Source organism: Pristiophorus japonicus, chromosome 12 (assembly GCF_044704955.1).
Source record: "Pristiophorus japonicus isolate sPriJap1 chromosome 12, sPriJap1.hap1, whole genome shotgun sequence".
Lineage (NCBI taxonomy): Eukaryota > Metazoa > Chordata > Chondrichthyes > Pristiophoridae > Pristiophorus > Pristiophorus japonicus.
The window spans coordinates 34,693,329-34,713,784 of NC_091988.1; the positions used below are offsets into that span (position 1 = coordinate 34,693,329).

Here is a 20,456-nt window from a genome sequence, read left to right on the forward strand (position 1 = left end):
TGGCCCTGGCTGCTATTCCTGCTTGATTTGGCCTGACAGGGAAGCCATCACTGCTTCTCTGCTCAAGCTTCAGTTTAAACTCGCAGACTGGGCCCCGTTGATGCCATTGAAGCCCAGTTAGCATATATAAGAGGACCTCGCCAACTTAAATCATGTTGGAATCCATGATTAAGGAAGTATTAAGGAAGTAGTAACAGGACATTACTACCTGAGCCACGAGCAAATTTGCACAGGGTAACCAGGAGTTAAACACGTGGCTCAAAGACTGGTGTGGGAGAAATGGGTTTTGGTTCGTAAGACACTGGCACCAGTAAGAGGGAGCTGTTCCGTTGGGACGGGCTCCACTTAGACCGTGCTGGGACTAGGGTCCTGGCGAATCAAATAACTAGGGCTGCAGAGAGGGCTTTAAGCTAATTAGTGAGGGGGAGGGTTCAGGTAAGCGGAAATTTTAAGAGTCAAAGAATAAGGAGAAGGCGATAGAGCAGGGTAGCACTGGGGGAAATGAAACCCAGAGCGTGACAGGAAGGGACAGAATGTATAAACATAGAAGTGAATCAGAAAGTGGAGTCAAAGCAGGAAAAAATGATTAAAAAACAAATTTGAAAGCTCTTTATCTGAATGCATGCAGCATTTGTAACAAAATAGATGAGCTGATGGCACAAATAGATACAAATGGGTATGATCTGATAGCCATTACAGAGACGTAGTTGTAAGGTGACCAAGGTTGGGAACTAAATATTCTGAGGTATTTGATAATTTGGAAGGACAGACAGAAAGGAAAAGGAGGTGGGTAGCTCTGTTAATAAAGGATGAGATCTGTGCGTTAGTGAGAAATGATATTGGCTCAGAAGATCAAGATGTTGAATCAATTTGGGTGGAGATAAGGAATAATAAGGGGAAAAGTAATTGGTGCCCTCTAACAGTAGCTGCACTGTTGGACGGAGTATAAATCAAGAAATAATGGAGGCTTGTAAAAAAGTCACGGCAATAAACGTGAGTGATTTTAAACTTCATATTGATTGGACAAAGCAAATTGACCAGAGTAGCCTTGAGGAAGAGATCATAGAGTGTATCTGGAATAGTTTCCTTGAACAGTATGTTGCAGAACCAACCAGGGTGCAGGCTATTCTAGATCTGGTACTGTGTAATGAGACAGGATTAATAAATGATCTCCTAGTAATGGATCTTTTAGGAATGAGTGACCATAACATGGTTGAATTTCAAATTCAGTTGGAGGGTGAGAAAGTTGGATCTCAAACCGGTGTCCTAAGCTTAAATAACTCCCAACAAAAATATATCCCAATGAGAAGGAAAGACGTAAGAGAAGGGATAACCATCCATGGCTAACTGGAAATATGGGATGGTATCAAACTGAAAACAAGGGCATATAATGTGGCCAAGACTAGTCGGCGGCCAGAGAATTGGGATACTTTAAAAAGCCAGCAAAGAATGACTAAAATAATAATAATGAGAGGGAAGATAGATTATGAAAACAAACTAGCACGGAATATAAAAACAGATAGTAAGAGTTTTTACAGGTACATAAAAAGTAAAAGAGTAGCTAAAGTAAATGTTGGTCCGCTAAGGATGAGACTGGGGAATTAATAATGGGGAACAGGGAAATGGCAGAGACTTTGAACAAATATATTGTATCGAGCTTTACGGTAGAAGACACTTAAAACATCCCAATAGTGGATAATCAAGGGGCTATAGGGAGGGAGGAACTTAATACAATCACTATCACTAATGAAGTAGTACTCGGTAAAATAATGGGACTAAAAGCGGACAAGTCCCCTGGACGTGATGGCTAGCATCCTAGGGTCCCAAAAGAAGTGGCTGCAGAGATAGTGGATGCATTGGTTGTAATCTACCAAAATTCCCTGGATTCTGGGGAGGTCTCAGCGATTGGAAAACTGCAAATGTAACGTCCCTATTTAAAAAAGGAGGCAGACAGAAAGCAGGAAACTATAGACCAGTTAGCCCAACATCTGTCGTTGGGAAAATGCTGGCATCCATTATTAAGGAAGCAGTAGCAGGACATTTGGAAAAGCATAATTCAATCAAGCAGAGTCAGCAAGGTTTTATGAAAGGGAAATCATGTTTGACAAATTTGCTAGAATTCTTTGAGGATATAACGAGCAGGGTGATATAACGAACCAGTGAATGTGGTGTGTATGGATTTCCCGAAGGCATTCGATAAGGTGCCACATAAAAGGTTACTGCACAAGATAAAAGTTCACGGGGTTGGGGGTAATATATTAGCATAGATAGCGGATTGGCTAACTAACAGAAAAGAGAGGGTGGGGATAAATGAGTCATTTTCCGGTTAGCAAACAGTAACTAGTGGGGTGCCGCTCGGATCAGTGCTGGGACCCCAACTATATACAATCTATATTAACAACTTGGATGAAGGGACTGAGTGTAATGTAGCCAAGTTTGCTGATGATACAAATATAGGTGGGAAAGCAAATTCTGAGGAGAACACAAAAATCTGCAAAGGGCTACAGACAGGCTAAGTGAGTGGGCAAAAATTTGTTAGATCGAATAAAATCCACTTTGGCAGAAAAAATAGAAAAGCAAATTATAATTTAAATGAAGAAAAATTGCTAAGTGCTGCAATACAGAGGGACCTGAGGGTCCTTGTGCATGAAACACAAAAAGTTAGTACGCAGGTATAGCAAGTAATCAGGAAGGCAAATGGAATGTTGGCCTTTATTGCAAGGGGGATAGAGTATAAAAGCAGAGAAGTCCTGCTACAACTGTACAGGGTATTGGTGAGGCCACACCTAGAGTACTGCGTATAGTTTTGGTCTCCGTATTTAAGGAAGGATATACTTGCATTGGAGGCTGTTCAGAGAAGGTTCACTAGGTTGATTCCGGAGATGTGGGGGTTGTCTTATGAAGATAGGTTGAGTAGGTTGGGCCTATATTCATTGGAGTTCAAAAGAATGAGGTGTGATCTTATCGAAACATATAAGATAATGAGGGGGCTCGACAAGGTGGATGCATAGAGGATATTTCCACTCATACAGGTAACTAAAACTAGAGGGCATAGTCTCAGAATAAGGGGCCGCCCATTTAAAACTGAGATGAGGAGGAATTTCTTCTCTCAGAGGGTTATAAATCTGTGGAATTCCCTGCCCAAGAGAGTTGTGGAGTCTGGGTCATTGAATATATTTAAGGTGGAGATAGACAGATTTTTGAGTGATAAGGGAATAAAGGGTTATGGGGAGTGGGCAGGGAAGTAGAGCTGCATTCATGATCAGATCAGCCATGATCTTATTAAATGGTGGAGCAGGCTCGAGGGGTTAAATGGCCTACTCCTGCTCCTATTTCTTATGTTCTTATGTTGGCACTTGGAAAATTAAGTAGAGCCAACATGCTTTTATGAAAGGGAAATCATGTTTGACAAATTTCCTCGAGTTTTTTGAGGATTTAACTAGCAGGGGAACCAGTGGATGTAGAATGTTTGGATTTCCAAACAGCTATTGATAATGTGCCACATAAAAAGTTGTTATGCAAGACCAGGGCTCATGGGGTTGAGGGTAATATATTAGCATGGATAGAGGATTGGTAAACGGACAGAAATCAGAGGGTAGTAATGAATCGGACATTTTCCGGTTGGCAGGCTGTAACTAGTGGGGTGCTGCATGGATCAGTTTTATTTACAATCTATATTAATGACATAGATGAAGGCACCAAGTGTAATGTATCTAAATTTGTGATGATACAGCAAGCAATTGGGAAGGCAAATGGCATGTTGGCCAGTACAAGAGTAAGGAAGTCCTGTTACAATTGTACAGGGCTTTGGTGAGACCACATCTGGGGTACGAAATTGCCCTGTGCCCCGATCGGGGCAGGTAACTTCCTGCGGCCAGGACTTTTATAGCCCGGCCCGGAATTCTGCCCGGGATTGGGCCTACCGTCCCTCAGAGGGAGCGGAGCGCTGTCTCCGGCTTCCTTTGGGGGCAGTAGCACCCGTTGAATCCTGCAATAACTCGCCCATCCCCTTCCATTAAAGGGGAGGGCTGCTGCGCAATCTGCATGGCCCTTTGGTGGCTGCTACTGGACCACCAAGGGCAGCGTGAGACCGGGCAGCGTGCGATGGAGTGGGGGGCTGCACGATTGTGGCCTGGACCACACTAGGGTTGCAATCGTCAAGCCGACCCGCGAGTCAGCTGATGAAAAAGATGGCGGCCCAAGGTGCTGCAGGCCTCCCCTTTAAACAGCGCCCCAAGAGCGAATGTCCACCAGCTTCGAAGCTGGTGTTGACATCTGCCCACGCCAGATGGGGGCCTGCGGGGCGGTAAGTTTCGGCGCGGGGTGATGAGGGGACGCCGCGCAAGATTCTGATGTCATCGGCGGTTGCGCGCTGGCCCGGGGTGCTAACCGTGGGACATGGCACTGCCTTGCAAGTGCCTTCCAAACCTCTCGGGTAATTTCCCGGTAGGCGGTTGCACCCCCCTCCCCGGGTAAGGAGGCTATAAAAGAGGCAATTTCACCCGCTGTGCACAGTTTTAGTCCCCTTATCTGAGGAAGGATATAGTTGTTTAAGAGGGGATTCAACAAAGGTTCACTAGATTGATTCCTAGGATGAGAAGAGATTGAGTAGGTTGGGTCTATCCTCTCTGGAGTTTAGAAGAATGAGAGGTGATCTCATTGAAACATTAAAAGATTCTGAGGGCGATTAACAGGGTAGATAATGAGGTTGTTTCCCCTCGCTGGAGAGTCTAGAGCGAGGGGACATAGTGTCAGGATAAGGGATGGGCCACTTATGACTGCGATGAGGAGGAATTTCTTCATTGTGAATCTTTAGAATTCTCTACCCCGAAGGACTGTGGGTGCTGAATGATTGATTATACAGTATTCAATGCTGAGATCGATAGTTTTTTGGACTCTGGGGAAATCAAGGGATATGGGGATTGCATGGGAAAGTGGAGTTGAGTTTGAAGATCAGTCATGATCTAATTGAATGGTGGAACAGGCTTGGGGAGGCCGTATAGCCTACTCCTGGTGCTAATTCTTATGTTCTTAGATTCTTATTAAATTGCAGTTGGCAGGAAAGGAGCGGGTAAGTCCTCCATTCCATGTTAACTACCCTCCTGCCTGGTTAGAGGGAGTTAAAATTGAGGCTCATGGTGTCTACAAAGTGTTGCAATAACAGCCCCTAAATTTGATGGTTGAAATATCTCAATACTGTTCAGAATGTATCTTAAACAATCTTCCAGTATAATGCTGCACCTTTAGTATGTTATGTTTTATACATCTCTACCTTTTGCTCCTCTCTATATACTTTGTTACTAGCCCAAGGGATTAAAGGGACAGCTGAAGCATGGATATAAAATTGGCTGAGGGACAAAAAGCAGAGAGTTGTGGTGAAGTTCAGACTGGAAGGAAGTATAGTGATGTTCCCTATGGGTCAGTATTAGGACCACTGCTCTTTTTGATATATCTGTTAATGACCTGGACTTGGGTATACAGGGCACAATTTCAAAAATTGCAGATGACACAAAACTCAGAAATGTGGTAAAAAATGAGGAGGAAGTAACAGACTTCAGGAGGACATCGACAATCACACGATACAAAAAAATGGTTAAACAAAAGTATAAATCAGGAAATTAGAGGCGCATGTAACAAGGGTAATACAGTAATCATGGGGGGCATTAATCTACATATAGACTAAGCAAACCAAATTTGCAGTAAGAATATGAGGGACGAGTTCATGAAGTGTATACAAGATAGTTTTCTAGATTAGTATGTTGAGGAACCAACTAGGGAACAGGCTATTTTAGATCTAGTGTTGTGCAATGAGAAAGGGTTAATTAATAACCTTATAGTAAAGGGGCCTTTAGGCAAGAGTGACCATAATATGATAGATTTTATATTGCGTTTAAAAGTGGTTTAGTTAAATCTGAAATTAAGGTCTTAAAGCTAAACAAAGCAAACTATGTAGGTATGAGGGGCGAGTTGTCTAAGGTAGATTGGGAAACTATATTACAAGTAGTACATTAAAAATGATACACAAGCAATAACTAGCATTTAAAGAATACATAATTTACAACAAATATGCATTCCTTTAAGGCACAAAAACTTCCCAGGAAAAGTGGTCCAACCGTGGCTAACAAGAGAAGTTAAAGATAGTATTAGATCAAAGGAAGAGGCTTATAATGTTGTCAAAAACAGTAGTAAAGGAGGACCAAGAAATTGGTAAAGAAAGAGAAACAAGAATAAATTAGCAAAAGACATAAAAACATATTGCAAACGTTTCTATAGGTATGTAAATAGGAAGAGATTAGTGAAAGTAAATGTTGGCCCATTCGAGGCAGAGAAAGGAGAAATTATAATGGCCAATAAGGAAATGGCAGAGACATTAAACAAATACTTTGGGGTGAAATTGTCCCTTTTTATAGCCCTGCTCGTGCCTCCTTCACCTCCCTGTGGGGGGCGCTACCACCTCCCCGTGCTGCCATGCAACAGGCGATTACGTCATTGCCGTGCGTGGTGATCCTTCACCGCCCCGTGCCGGCCCCTTAATGCCCCGTGGGGGAAATTTCCCGATGGGCTGCGAGGCTGGCATGAGCGGATGTCAACGCCAGCTTCAGGGGTCTCTTTTTGTCGCCTTGACAGGATTAATGCTGGGAAAATGTTTCCCCTGGCTGATGAATCTAGAACACGGAGTCACAGTCTCAGAATATGGGGTAGGCCATTTAGGACTGAGATGAGATTTCTTAATTCAAAGGGTTGTGAATCTTTGGAATTCTCTACCCCAGAGAGCTGTGGATGCTCAGTCATTAAGTATATTCAAGACAGAGATCGATACATTTTTGGGATTAAGGGATATGGGGATAGTGCGGGAAGGTGCGTGGAGGTAGAAGATCAGCCTTGATCTTGTTGAATGGCAGAGCAGGCTCAAAGGGCCAAATGGCCTATTCCAGCTCCTATGTCTAATATTCTTTTGTTCTTATGGCATATTAAATTTAACATAGAGAAGAGATACATTTTGGTAGGAAGAAAGAGGAGAGGCAATGTTAACTAAATGGTGCAGTTTTAAAGCGGGTACAGGAACAGAGATCTGGGGGTGTATGTATACAAATCTTTGACGATGGCAGGACAATTTGAGAAGGCTGTTACAATTGGCCTTATTAACAGAGGCATGGGGTGGGTTGGGGTCAGGTGAGAGATAACATTTTTAAAATCTCAAACGCGAACTCAACCCGCCTCCTTCCAAGTTTCCCACCTGTCAGTATCGGGGCCATCGAGTACAAATACAAGGACATTATGTGAGACCTCAGCTGAAGTATTGTGTTTAATTCTGAATGTTGTCAAGGCCTTAGAGAGGATGCAGAAGAGAAGTACTAGAATAGTTCCAGGGATGAGGGACTTCAGCTATGTGGAGAGATTGGAGAAGCTGGGATTGTTCTCCTTACAGCAGAGAAGGTGAAGAGGAGATTTGATAGAGCTGTTCAAATTCATGAATGGTTTTGATAGAATAAATAAGGGGGCAATGGGCCATAATTTGCCCAGATTAACTTGATAGATCATCCACATCTCCGGGAAAAGGGCCTCTGCGGGCGGAGAGTTGAGCTATCTGTCCAACATCTGCCCAGCGAATGCCCGTGAAATTCCGCAAGGCCTGTTTTTACCAGCATAAGAGTTTTAAAAAACATTAAAATATGTTTTTTCTGTTCATTTAAACATTAAAGCACATGTACAATAAGGCAAGGTTATTTTTCCAAAAAATTACATTTTTGTTTTAAATGTTTAATTGTACTGTATTTTAATTAATTTTAAATATGTCATTTTTTAAAATGTGGTTGTTATGTTAAATGTATTTTTTATGTGATACTCATTCATGCTTATGGGAGCTCTGTACATACGGAATCCCCATCAGCATGAATGAGGATCCCATTCTTTGATTGGTTGGGCCGGCCCACATGATCCCAGGGGCGCTTGCGAACCGCCTGAGCTCCTGGGATACGTTGGACTCTACGCATGCCCGTGGATACCCAGGCAGAAGGTAAGTTCCTAGGTTTTTTGCTCGTCGGAGGCTTCCTCTGCAATGCCTCTGCAGGATCTTGCTGCGATGCCGGAAGCATCTGACCGCAAATTCAGCCGAATGCTTTCAGCAGCAGAAGGGCCAGTAACCAGAGCATACTGAATTGAGGTGATTGACAAAAGAACTCGAGGCTACATGAGGGAATAAAAATGATGCAGCAGGTTGTTGTAATCTGGAATGCACTGCCTGAACAGGTGATGAAGTAGATTCAATTGTAACTTTCACAAGGGAATTGGATAAATACTTAAAGGGGAAAACAATTACAGGGCTATGAGAAAAGAGCACAGGAGTGGGACTATTTGGATAGTGCTACCAAAGATCCGCACAAGCACGATGGGCTGAATAGCCTCCTTCTGTGCTGTTTCATTCTATGATTCAATGATACTAAAGTTAAATAATATTAATTTATTAATAATCATCCTTCTTTATGTTAATGTTCATGGTGATTCAATAAATATAAGCATTAATGCTCCATAGTGCTGTTGTGATATGAATTTGTTCAGTTGCTTTACATAGAAACATAGAAAATAAGTGCAGGAGTAGGACATTCGACCCTTCGAGCCTGCACCACCATTCAATGAGTTCATGGCTGAACATGCAACTTCAGTACCCCATTCCTGCTTTCTCGCCATACCCCTTGATCCCCCTAGTAGTAAGGACTACATCTAACTCCTTTTTGAATATATTTAGTGAATTGGCCTCAACAACTTTCTGTGGTAGAGAATTCCACAGGTTCACTACTCTCTGGGTGAAGAAGTTTCTCCTCATCTCGGTCCTAAATGGCTTACCACTTATCCTTCGACTGTGACCCCTGGTTCTGGACTTCCCCAACATTGCGAACATTCTTCCTGCATCTAACCTGTCTAAACCAGTCAGAATTTTAAACGTTTCCATGAGGTCCCCTCTCATTCTTCTGAACTCCAGTGAATACAAGCCCAGTTGATCCAGTCTTTCTTGATATGTCAGTCCCGCCATCCCGGGAATCAGTCTGGTGAACCTTCGCTGCACTCCCTCAATAGCAAGAATGTCCTTCCTCAAATTAGGAGACCAAAACTGTACACAATACTCCAGGTGTGGCCTCACCAAGGCCCTGTACAACTGTAGCAACACCTCCCTGCCCCTGTACTCAAATCCCCTTTGCTCTGAAGGCCAACATGCCATTTGCTTTCTTAACCGCCTGCTGTACCTGCATGCCAACCTTCAATGACTGATGTACCTTGACACCCAGGTCTCGTTGCACCTCCCTTTTTCCTAATCTGTCACCATTCAGATAATAGTCTGTCTCTCTGTTTTTACCACCAAAGTGGATAACCTCACATTTATCCACATTATACTTCATCTGCCATGCATTTGCCCATTCACCTAACCTATCCAAGTCACTCTGCAGCCTCATAGCATCCTCCTCGCAGCTCACACTGCCACCCAACTTAGTGTCATCTGCAAATTTGGAGATACTACATTTAATCCCCTCGTCTAAATCATTAATGTACAATGTAAACATCTGGGGCCCCAGCACAGAACCTTGCGGTACCCCACTAGTCACTGCCTGCCAGTCTGAAAAGTACCCATTTACTCCTACTCTTTGCTTCCTGTCGGTCAACCAGTTCTCAATCCACGTCAGCACACTACCCCCAATCCCATGTGCTTTAACTTTGCACATTAATCTCTTGTGTGGGACCTTGTCGAAAGCCTTCTGAAAGTCCAAATACACCACATCAACTGGTTCTCCCTTGTCCACTCTACTGGAAACATCCTCAAAAAATTCCAGAAGATTTGTCAAGCATGATTTTCCTTTCACAAATCCATGCTGACTTGGAACTATCATGTTACCTCTTGCCAAATGCCCTGCTATGACATCCTTAATAATTGATTCCATCATTTTACCCACTACCGATGTCAGGCTGACCGGTCTATAATTCCCTGTTTTTTCTCTCCTTCCTTTTTTAAAAAGTGGGGTTACATTGGCTACCCTCCACTCCATAGGAACTGATCCAGAGTCTATGGAATGTTGGAAAATGACTGTCAATGCATCCGCTATTTCCTGGGATGCAGTCGATCAGGCTCTGGGGATTTATCGGCCTTCAATCCCATCAATTTCCCCAACACAATTTCCCGACTAATAAGGGTTTCCCTCAGTTCCTCTTTCTTACTAGACCCTCTGACTCCTTTTATATCCGGAAGGTTGTTTGTGTCCTCCTTAGTGAATACCGAACCAAAGTACTTGTTCAATTGGTCTGCCATTTCTTTGTTCCCCATTATGACTTCCCCTGATTCTGACTGCAGAGGACCTACGTTTGTCTTTACTAACGTTTTTCTCTTTACATATCTATAGAAACTTTTTGCAGTCCGTCTTAATGTTCCCTGCAAACTTCCTCTCGTACTCTATTTTCCCTGCCCTAATCAAACCCTTTGTCCTCCTCTGCTGAGTTCTAAATTTCTCCCAGTCCCCGGGTTCGCTGCTATTTCTGGCCAATTTGTATGCCACTTCCTTGGCTTTAATACTATCCCTGATTCCCTTGATAGCCACGGTTGAGCCACCTTCCCTTTTTTATTTTTACGCCAGACAGGGATGTACAATTGTTGTAGTTCATCCATGCGGTCTCTGAAAACCCACAGCCAGTGATGTCAGTGAGAGGATCTGGCTGCAATGCCAGAAAATATTCAAAGATCTCACTAGAGCTGCTGAGGTAAGAGTCCCACTCACATCTCTCCTTATCTCTCCTTAGCCCTGCATCACCTGTCGCCCCCAGCAGACACAGCCTTCCCTCCCTCACTTCTCATCACTCCTGCAATCATAATCCTCCAATCACAGCAGCACACTTCATTCAACCTCCTTCTGCTGCGACCGACACATTCTGCGCAAGCTACTGTCCTCATAATCACTTGCCTCGACACTCACTTCCTCAGACCTGTGCCACCTTTCATGTACCAGCAATACTATTCTACCCACAGCTTCACAACCTTGCATCAGCTCACACACCGACACACTCCCTTTTTTCTTGTAAGACAAGTTGCAGCACAAGAATAGGGAATAGGAATGGACAGGAGGAGGTAGTCCATTTAGCCACTTCCTTTCCCCATTGGAACAGGCCGCCATGGATATTGTGGGCAGGGGGCACGTCGCACGTCAGGCTCATTGCCACTGACGAGCCTGGAGAATACGCGTCGCAGGATGTTTGGCCAGCTTACCCATTTTTTCTCTTCTCACTGACACCTCCCCATACACATTCTGCATGACAAAGTGCTCCTGCTTTGAGCTCACACTCATCTATTTTTGCTTACCCTTACCACTTGTCCCTTTCTAGGTCCAGTAGGAATAGAGAGACTTCTTGGATCAGAGGAAGAGGAAATCAACTTTCTCGAGTGCAGTGCATCACTTGATCTTACTCTTGCAGGTACCAGCTCTTAAACTGATATAGTGTAGAGGGTCTGGTAGTGAGAAGATCCACCAAGGACAAGTGCATAGAGGGATAGGACTCAGCTGGCAAAAAATGGTTTGCGCCGCCCCCCGCACCGCAATTAGCTCACCAGCATGGCGCATGCACAGCGATGATATCATCGTCGTGCATGCCGTCCCCTTATCACCCCGCGCTGACCCCTTTGCACCCCTCGGGGGAAATTGCCCCGAAGGGGGAGGTGGTAGTGCTGCAGCCGCCACGTTTTCTCTGTCGCCCGACTTTTTAGTCGGCGTGAAAATGGCGGCTGCTGGTGCCTCTTGGGCGCCAGGCTGCTGGCCCGGCTGACACCTTCCCTGGTGGCCCAGTGGGTGCCACTATAGAGGCTGCAGAGTTCACAGCGGCTCTCGCCTTTAAAAGGGGAGGGATGTTGTGAGGCATCAGCACCGCGCTAGTGTGCTGAGCTTGGTGCTGAGTGTCGCGTGGCACTCTGTTCGTGCAATAACAATTTGTCTTGGTCAAAGAGCCCAAATCCACATCGGTGCCTGCGCTTCCCATGCCGTTGCTAAAAAAACGTCTAATTCGAATTGTGCGCTCCAAACTCAACATGGGGCAAATTCAGCCCCTTTGTGTCCCCTTCATAGCTTACTTTCCCACCTAGCTTTGTATCGTCAGCAAAGGAGTGGTTGTGAAAGATGGGGGGGCTGTTATTGCATTGGGTGTAGGGATCATTCAATTGAACTTTTTATTGATTAGCTGGAGTTGAAACTCTGTTTCAGAACACCAATGGTTTGCTCTATGAAAGCTCTTGTTGTGGTATGGCTTTGTGGAAAACCCATGTGCTGTAAGGCCTCCTGCGCCGTCTCTCTTTTGCCCTCTTCTTCCAGCAGCTGCAGGTCTCCACTGTCCAGCTTGCTGCTCCTCCTCCTGCAGTCCCAAAGGTGGATCCAGCAAAACACCCATTTTACCACAAGAAGCAGCGGAAGCCCTTGCACAGACAGTGCTACAGTTGCAAAAAGTCACTTTCCAGAACTTTTTACAAAAATATCTCAGCAACGGAAGGCAAAGAAATCCTTCGAGCCCACTTGTAGACTAATCGGAGACTTACCTGCGTGCAGCTGAGGATCCTTTTAAAGATCACTGATGCAGCCTGTCTGCTGACTGGTGGCGCCAAAAATCAGTGGGCAGGCCTCCAAATCGGCAAATCCGGCATTCCTACAATCCAATTTTGCAAAAGGGTCGCTTAACTGGTCCCTTTACATATTTGAGTTGCCACATGGGACGACTAAAAGTTACCCGGGCAAATATGGCGACCACCTAACCTCCAGGTAAGATATTCCTCACTGCAGCACTTATTACACACCCTGAAATCCAGCGCAAAGCAGTCCAACTTCTCCCCACACTAAATCTAAATCATGTCATACGTTTTATTGACAAAAATATATAATATGGTGCAAGATGAGAACCAAAATTTAAATTGTAATTTGTCACATCAATTTCCAGCACAATTTTCTCTTCACAAACTGAGTTAGTGTGCAATTCTAAATAGGCTGTTCTTGGAACCAACCTTCAATGCAATTCAATGTATATTTGTTTTAAAAAAACACACATGACACAGACCATTATCCTATTTTTCCATATTGTTCACATTATTACTGGCATTTTCACAGAAGAAAAGATCCATTTTTCTTTCGTGACATTGATCAAATGCAAGTATTTTTTTTTAATCCAAAAATGTTAAAATTGATACACAGCCTGTAATTTTGTTTAATGCATGTACTAAAGCTGCATTACAGAATATATACCATCCACAGAGTTTATATTTATATGTAAGGAGTGAGGACTGTCTGCAGCCCTGTGGTAAAATGCAGTCAGACATCATGGCATTTGAGAATACCTTCATTCTCGTGTCAAACTGTGACTCAATGAGGTAGATTTTGATTCTGTGCGATAGTATAAAAGGGGTGATAGCGAATCACCAGCCTGGTTTACATCTCTCTCAATTTTTTCTGGAGAGATGTAAAACGAACTGCCAATTCACTATCATACATTATGCAAGATCACACAGTCAAAATCTACCTCAATCAGTTTAAAATTCCCCATTGCTGATATTGTTTGTTATGACATTTTAGGTTGTCTTGACCATAATGCTAATAACCTGTGGCAGAGTTTTAGTGTGTGCAGGATGAGCCATGAAGTACCACAGTATGTTTCACTTATGCCTAACACTGCTATTAAAACCTCTGAAGGTTGCTAAATTTAATGAAACCATCTGGACCGGAATGGACAACCAAATGTAACAGTTTTGCACTGCCACAATGTACAGATGGCAAAACTTGTTCTCTTATTCCATGTTATCCCTCTTGCCAAATTTAACGGTTAATCTGAATGAATCTCAGCTGCACAACCTTATATAATTTTCTGCAGTTTTCTTTTTTGCTTAACACTTTCCTACTTCAATCTCCGATGCTGCTATTAAAATATTTGGGGAGTTCTAGTTAACCACCATGAAAAAAGTTGTTGCTTTAAAATGCTTTCCTTTATTCTTAACTTATTCTTCTTTTTTAACTATATTTTCCTATACCTAGAGAAAACAGTTATTAAAAACTGGAACAATTAAATAAAAATTCATTGCCAAATAGAAAACATTGTAACACACTTGGAAAATAGTACATTTACTCAAACATTCCGCTAATGGTTATCGACAAGTTCTGGAAAGCAGGTAGCCGGTTTCCTTTCAGAATATGGTTCCACATTAGCTCTATATGGCTGCTTCCTCCCGCATGTTCAACCAAGACATTTTTGGTTATGCAGAAACAAATGTTAACTTACAGTGCTGTCAATGTAAGCTTCTGTCCACACAATATCGTGTTCCTGGTCAATGACCTTTGGCCTGCTTAGAACATGTAGGTATTCCATCACATTTTCTTGCACATCAGCCAGAGTAGAAATCTGAGTGAAATATCCTAAAACAGAGTCAGAGTTCAGAGAGGAAGAAAATCTTTAAAATAAGCTATTGTAGTTACTGTATCAAGCACAAAAAAAGCAATGAATAAAATTAAAGCCTGTAGAAAGAAAATTAGAACAAATGAAACAAATGAAAAATATCAGGAAACAATTAGGCTGATTTTCAGTTTGGGCTGATGGTGGGAGGAGCACACAGCTGCTTGCCAGATGTCATCGGCGAACTGCCCGCATGTTTGGAGTGCAGATAAGCAGTCTGGATCAGGAGGGCTGGGTATCTGCTGGTACCTCCATGGAGTTGAGCCAGCAGGGACATGTTAAAGAGGACAAGCAGGAAATAGTTGGGGGAGAGGAGAGGTGTTGGAGAAGCGGAGGAACCAGCAATGGGCAGAATGATTTTTCTGGGTCCGGAGGACTATCCGTGCTCATATGGCACCACATGTATCACTGGAAAAAGACACACCATTTTTGTTCTCGGAGTGGCCTTGTCCCTTTAAGGCCCACTAGTTAGGCTGCTCTACGTACAGTTTCACTAGGTGAAGCTTGTGTAGCAAGTAATTAGCCGAGTAAAAGCCTAAAATTGTATCAGAGTTCTATGTACACCATAGGATCTCGATTTACTTGGGCTAATGAGGCAGCTACCTGTTTTCGGTAAGTGCCTGGGCCATCCATATGAAGGGCACCACCAAAATGGCAACCGCCTGGACTTCAGTGGGAATGGGACAGTAGGTGCTGCACCATGATTTCAGCATGTTGCCGCCCATTATCACCCAAATATGAGAACAAAAATCAGTCCCAATATCCTCTTCCTGCTAATTACCTGCTATGAACCTGGGTTTGAATCGTGGCAAAGTCAGATAGACTATGCGAAACAGCAATATATGTATACCACCAAACAGTAGTAGTGAGGTTGGGGACAGCATCAAACAAGAAATTAGGGATGCATGCAATAAGGGTACAGCAGTTATCATGGGCGACTTTAATCTACATATAGATTGGGCTAACCAAATTGGTAGCAATACGGTGGAGGAGGATTTCCTGGAGTGTATTAGGGATGGTTTTCTGGACCAATATGTCGAGGAACCAACTAGAGGGCTGGCCATCCTAGACTGGGTGATGTGTAATGAGAAAGGACTAATTAGCAATCCTGTTGTGCGAGGCCCCTTGGGGAAGAGTGACCATAATATGGTAGAATTCTTTATTAAGATGGAGAGTGACACAGTTAATTCAGAGACTAAAGTCCTGAACTTAAGGAAAGGTAACTTCGATGGTATGAGACATGAACTGGCTAGAATAGACTGGCAAATGATACTTCAAGAGTTGACGGTGGATAGGCAATGGCAAACATTTAAAGATCACATGGATGAACTTCAACAATTGTACATCCCGGTCTGGAGTAAAAATAAAATGGGGAAGGTGGCTCAACCGTGGCTAACAAGGGAAATTAAGGATAGTGTTAAATCCAAGGAAGAGGCATATAAATTGCCCAGAAAAAGCAGCAAACCTGAGGACTGGGAGAATTTTAGAATTTAGCAGAGGAGGACAAAGGGTTTAATTAGGAGGGGGAAAATAGAGTATGAGGGGAAGCTTGCTGGAAACATAAAAACTGACTGCAAAAGCTTCTATAGATATGTGAAGAGAAAAAGATTAGTGAAGACAAACATAGGTCCCTTGCAGTCAGATTCAGGTGAATTTATAACAGGGAACAAAGAAATGGCAGACCAATTGAACAAATATTTTGGTTCTGTCTTCACGAAGGAAGGCACAAATAACCTTCCAGAAATACTAGGGGACAGAGAGTCTAGTGAGAAGGAGGAACTGAAGGAAATCTTTATGAGGTGAGAAATTGTGTTAGGGAAATTGATGGGATTGTAGGCCGATAAATCCCCAGGGCCTGATAGTCTGCATTCCAGAGTACTTAAGGAAGTGGCCCTAGAAATAGTGGATGCATTGGTGATCATTTTCTAGCAGTTTATCGACTCTGGATCAGTTCCTATGGACTGGAGGGTAGCTAATGTAACACCACTTTTTAAAAAAGGAGGGAGCGAGAAAACAGGGAAAAACAGGTTAGCCTGATATCAGTTGTGGGGAAAATGTTGGAATCAATTATTAAAGATGAAATAGCAGAGCATTTGGACAGGATCGATCCAAGTCAGCATGGATTTATGAAAGGGAAATCATGCCTGACAAATCTTCTAGAATTTTTTGAGGATGTAACTAGTAGAGTGGAAAGGGAAGAACCAGTGATGTGGTGTATTTGGGCTTTTAAAAGGCTTTTGACAAGGTCCCACACAAGAGATTGGTGTGCAAAATTAAAGCACATGGTATTGGGGGTAATGTATTGACGTGGATAGTGAACTCGTTGGCAGACAGGAAGCAGAGAGTCTGGATAAACGGGTCCTTTTCAGAATGGCAGGCAGTGATTAGTGGGGTGCCGCAGGGCTCAGTGTTGGGACCCCAGCTATTTACAATATACATCAATGATTTAGATGAAGGAATTGATTGTAATATCGCCAAGTTTGCAGATAACACTAAGCTGGGTGGCGGTGTGAGCTGTGAGGAAGACGCTAATAGGCTGCAGGGTGACTTGGACAGGTTAGGTGAGTGGACAACTGCATGGCAGATGCAGTTTAATGTGGATAAATGTGACGTTATCCACTTTGGTGGCAAAAACACGAGAGCAGATTATTATCTGAATGGCGGCAGATTAGGAAAAGTGGAGGTACAACGAGACCTGGGTGTCATGGTACATCAGTCATTGAAAGTTGGCATGCAGGTACAGCAGGCGGTGAAGAAGGCAAATGGCATGTTGGCCTTCATAGCTAGGGGATTTGAGTATAGGAGCAGGGAGGTCTTACTACAGTTGTACAGGGCCTTGGTGAGGCCTCACCTGGAATAGTGTGTTCAGTTTTGGTCTCCTAATCTGAGGAAGGGCGTTCTTGCTATTGAGGAAGTGCAGTGAAGGTTCACCAGACTGATTCCTGGGATGGCAGGACTGACATATGAGGAGAGATTGGATCGACTTGCCCTGTATTCACTGGAGTTTAGAAGGATGAGAGGGGATCTCACAGAAACATATAAAATACTGATGGGACTGGACAGGTTAGATGCAGGAAGAATGTTCCTGAAGTTGGGGAAGTCCAGAATCAGGGGACACAGTCTAAGGATAAGAGGTAAGCCATTTAGGACCGAGATGAGGAGAAACCTCTTCACTCAGAAAGTTTTTAACCTGTGGAATTCTCTACCGCAGAGAGTTGTTGATGCCAGTTCGTTGGATATATTCAAGAGGGAGTTAGATATGGCCTTTACGGCTAAAGAGATCAAGGAGAGAAATGCAGGAAAGGGGTATTGAGGTTGATGATCAGCCATGATCTCATTGATTGGCGGTGCAGGCTCGAAGGGCCGAATGGCCTACTCCTGCATCTATTTTATATGTTTCTATGTTTCTATGGGGCTTCTTTTATCTCAGCTATGCTCAGAATGTTCAGCTGCTCCTTGTTCCTTCATTGTGTTCACTGCTTCTTGTGTAATGCTTCGCTACTTCCTTCCAATACTGTTTTTAAAATGTGTGAAGTATTTAGTTAAAATAAGCATGTCATCTTTTATTTTTACAACTTAAGTTATTCTTCCTTGATAATGTTATATTCCCTTACCTGCATGAAACAGCCATAAACAAAAAACTGGAGAAATTTACAAACACCTATTCATTGTCAAACTGAAAAAATATGAAATATTGTGAGTTGAGAGGGATGTGAAATTGGAATAAAAGCCAAAGATGATTCACAGCCTTCTCGACTGTTAAAAGAAAGCCTGTGTAGTTGAGCAGTTATGAAGTAAGGGAAAGATAAATGGAAGAATAATTAAATAAGAAAAATATTAGACTTTTAGAAGTTTTAATGTAAAAGGACATCAATATTAGAGATATTAAAACACTTAAAAAATTAAATGCTACATTGTTGGAATGCCTAATGCAACTCAAATATGGTAACCAAGATTCTACGGTTGTGTAACCCAAAACCACAGACATTGGCCCCAAGTTTCGTCCCGCGGTGAAAACGGCGCACCTCCGAGCTGGGCGCCTGTTTTTCGCGCCGAAAACTGCGCTTAAAATAAAGTCCGATATTCTCGAGCTCCTTGGAGCTTGATGTCTGCTTGGCGCGGCGCGCTCTTCGCAGCAGGGGGTGGAGCCTAACACTCGCGCCGATTTTCTAAGTAGCAGGGGGCTGGTACAATTTAAATTAGCCTTTGTGGTGCCGGCAACCCTGCGCGTGCGCGTTGGAGCGTGCGCGCATGCGCAGACTCAAACAAACATTGGCACTCGGCCATTTTTAAAAGGACTGCAGAAAAAGTGAAGATTTGTTTCTTGGACCCACTGACGCCACCCCATAAGCGTGGCCGAACGGCCTAAAGAATCTTAATCAGCTGCGTGTGTCCTGTGTTCTTTCTTCGGCTCCCGGCCAGCCACTGACGCCACTGCAATCCCATGGCCGAATGGCCTCAAGTCCGTCCGGGTGCTGCATCTTCGCGGGGAATGAAGGCCTGCCTCAAGCACCGCAGCTCAGCTCGAAGGCTGCTTCCCGCCTACCGCCGCCATCGAGACGAGACACTGACGCCACACCCCTGCCTGTCTCCAACATGAAAGGCCTGCCTGAAGCACAGCAGCTCGAATGCTGCTGCTGTTTCACACAGGTTGGAAGATGGTTTATTTAATATTTTCTTTGCTTATACATTTTTATTCAGGTTTGATTTATTTGTATAATATTTGTATAAGTATAACTAAGGATTGATTGTAGAATTTAATGACTTCCCTTCCCCCCTCCATCCCACCGCCCTGCCCCCCACCTCGTTCCCTACGCTTAATTTGTAACCTACACCTGATTTTCTAAAGTGTAGACAAGGTTTTTTCGAGCGTACAAAAATCTTCACTTACGCCATTCTAAATTAGTTTGGAGTAAGTTTTCACTGACGAAACTTTGAAAACAGGCGTAAGTGGCCGGACACGCCCCCTTTTGAAAAAAAAATTCTGTTCCAAAGTGAAACTGTTCTAACTGACTAGAACTGGAGCAAACTAAATGGCGAGAATTCCGATTTCTAAGATACTCCGTTCTACACCAGTTGCTCCTAAAAATCAGGAGCAAATCATGTCGAAACTTGGGGCCATTAAGTGGGAAAGATCAGAAATATATTTCAACTCTGCTACCATTCCCAAGAATCAATCTCACACCTGTCCACAAGCCAATGTTATTTGGACATCCCTTTTAGGTGACAGTATCATGTAGTCAAATCAGATTGTTCAGAATTAAGATTACAAATTAAAGACAAATTTTGTGGTATAGCTCAGGGTGACTAGACTAGTAACACTATCAATACATCCAGTCATATGATGTCAGGTGTGGCTCAGTGGTAACACTCTTGCCTCTGACTCAGAAGGTTGTGGATTCAAGCCCCACTCCAAGGTTTTGAGCACATAATCCAGGCAAACACTTCAGAACAGTAGTGAGGAAGTACTGCACTGATGAAGCTGCAATTTTTAAGATGAGGCGTTAAATCAAGGACCAATCTGCACTCCTGGGTCGTTGTAAAGGATCCCATTATTTGAAGAGAGCAGGAGAGTTCTTCTGGTGTCCTGACCAATCTGGTCATTTATCTCATTGCTGTCGGTGAGACCATGTGGTGCGCAAATTGGTTGCTGCATTACACCACATTGCAACACTGAGTACATGTCAAAAGTACTTAATTGGCAATAAAGCACTTTGGAACATCCTGTGGTTGTGAAAGACATGATGTAAATGCAAGTTCTTTCTTTAACTCTTAATGGTCATTAAAGAAGAACAATGATGATGAAATTGGTCTTGGGCAAGAGCGCAAAACAGACCACAACAAATCGACAGCCTGTTTTACACCCCACTTGATTTGCTTTTCCATTGAAGTCCATGGAAAAGAAAGTCAAGTGGGATGTAAAACAATCTCCCTATACTTTGCTTTGTTTTACTTTACATACTTTGCGCTACAGTTCAAGACCAATTATACCCCCAATGTTT

At 43.4% G+C, this 20,456-nt stretch overlaps 1 protein-coding gene across 1 annotated transcript in view; it reads right to left on the minus strand.

Moving 5' to 3' along the window:
* The window catches only part of cacna2d3a (calcium channel, voltage-dependent, alpha 2/delta subunit 3a), a 1,147,786-nt gene that overhangs the window by 386,521 nt on the left and 740,809 nt on the right, over window positions 1–20,456 (minus strand). The window contains exon 13 of the mRNA XM_070894764.1: window positions 14,284–14,417. Coding sequence (XP_070750865.1) covers window positions 14,284–14,417 — 134 coding nt within the window. The remainder of the gene's footprint in view (window positions 1–14,283; window positions 14,418–20,456) is intronic.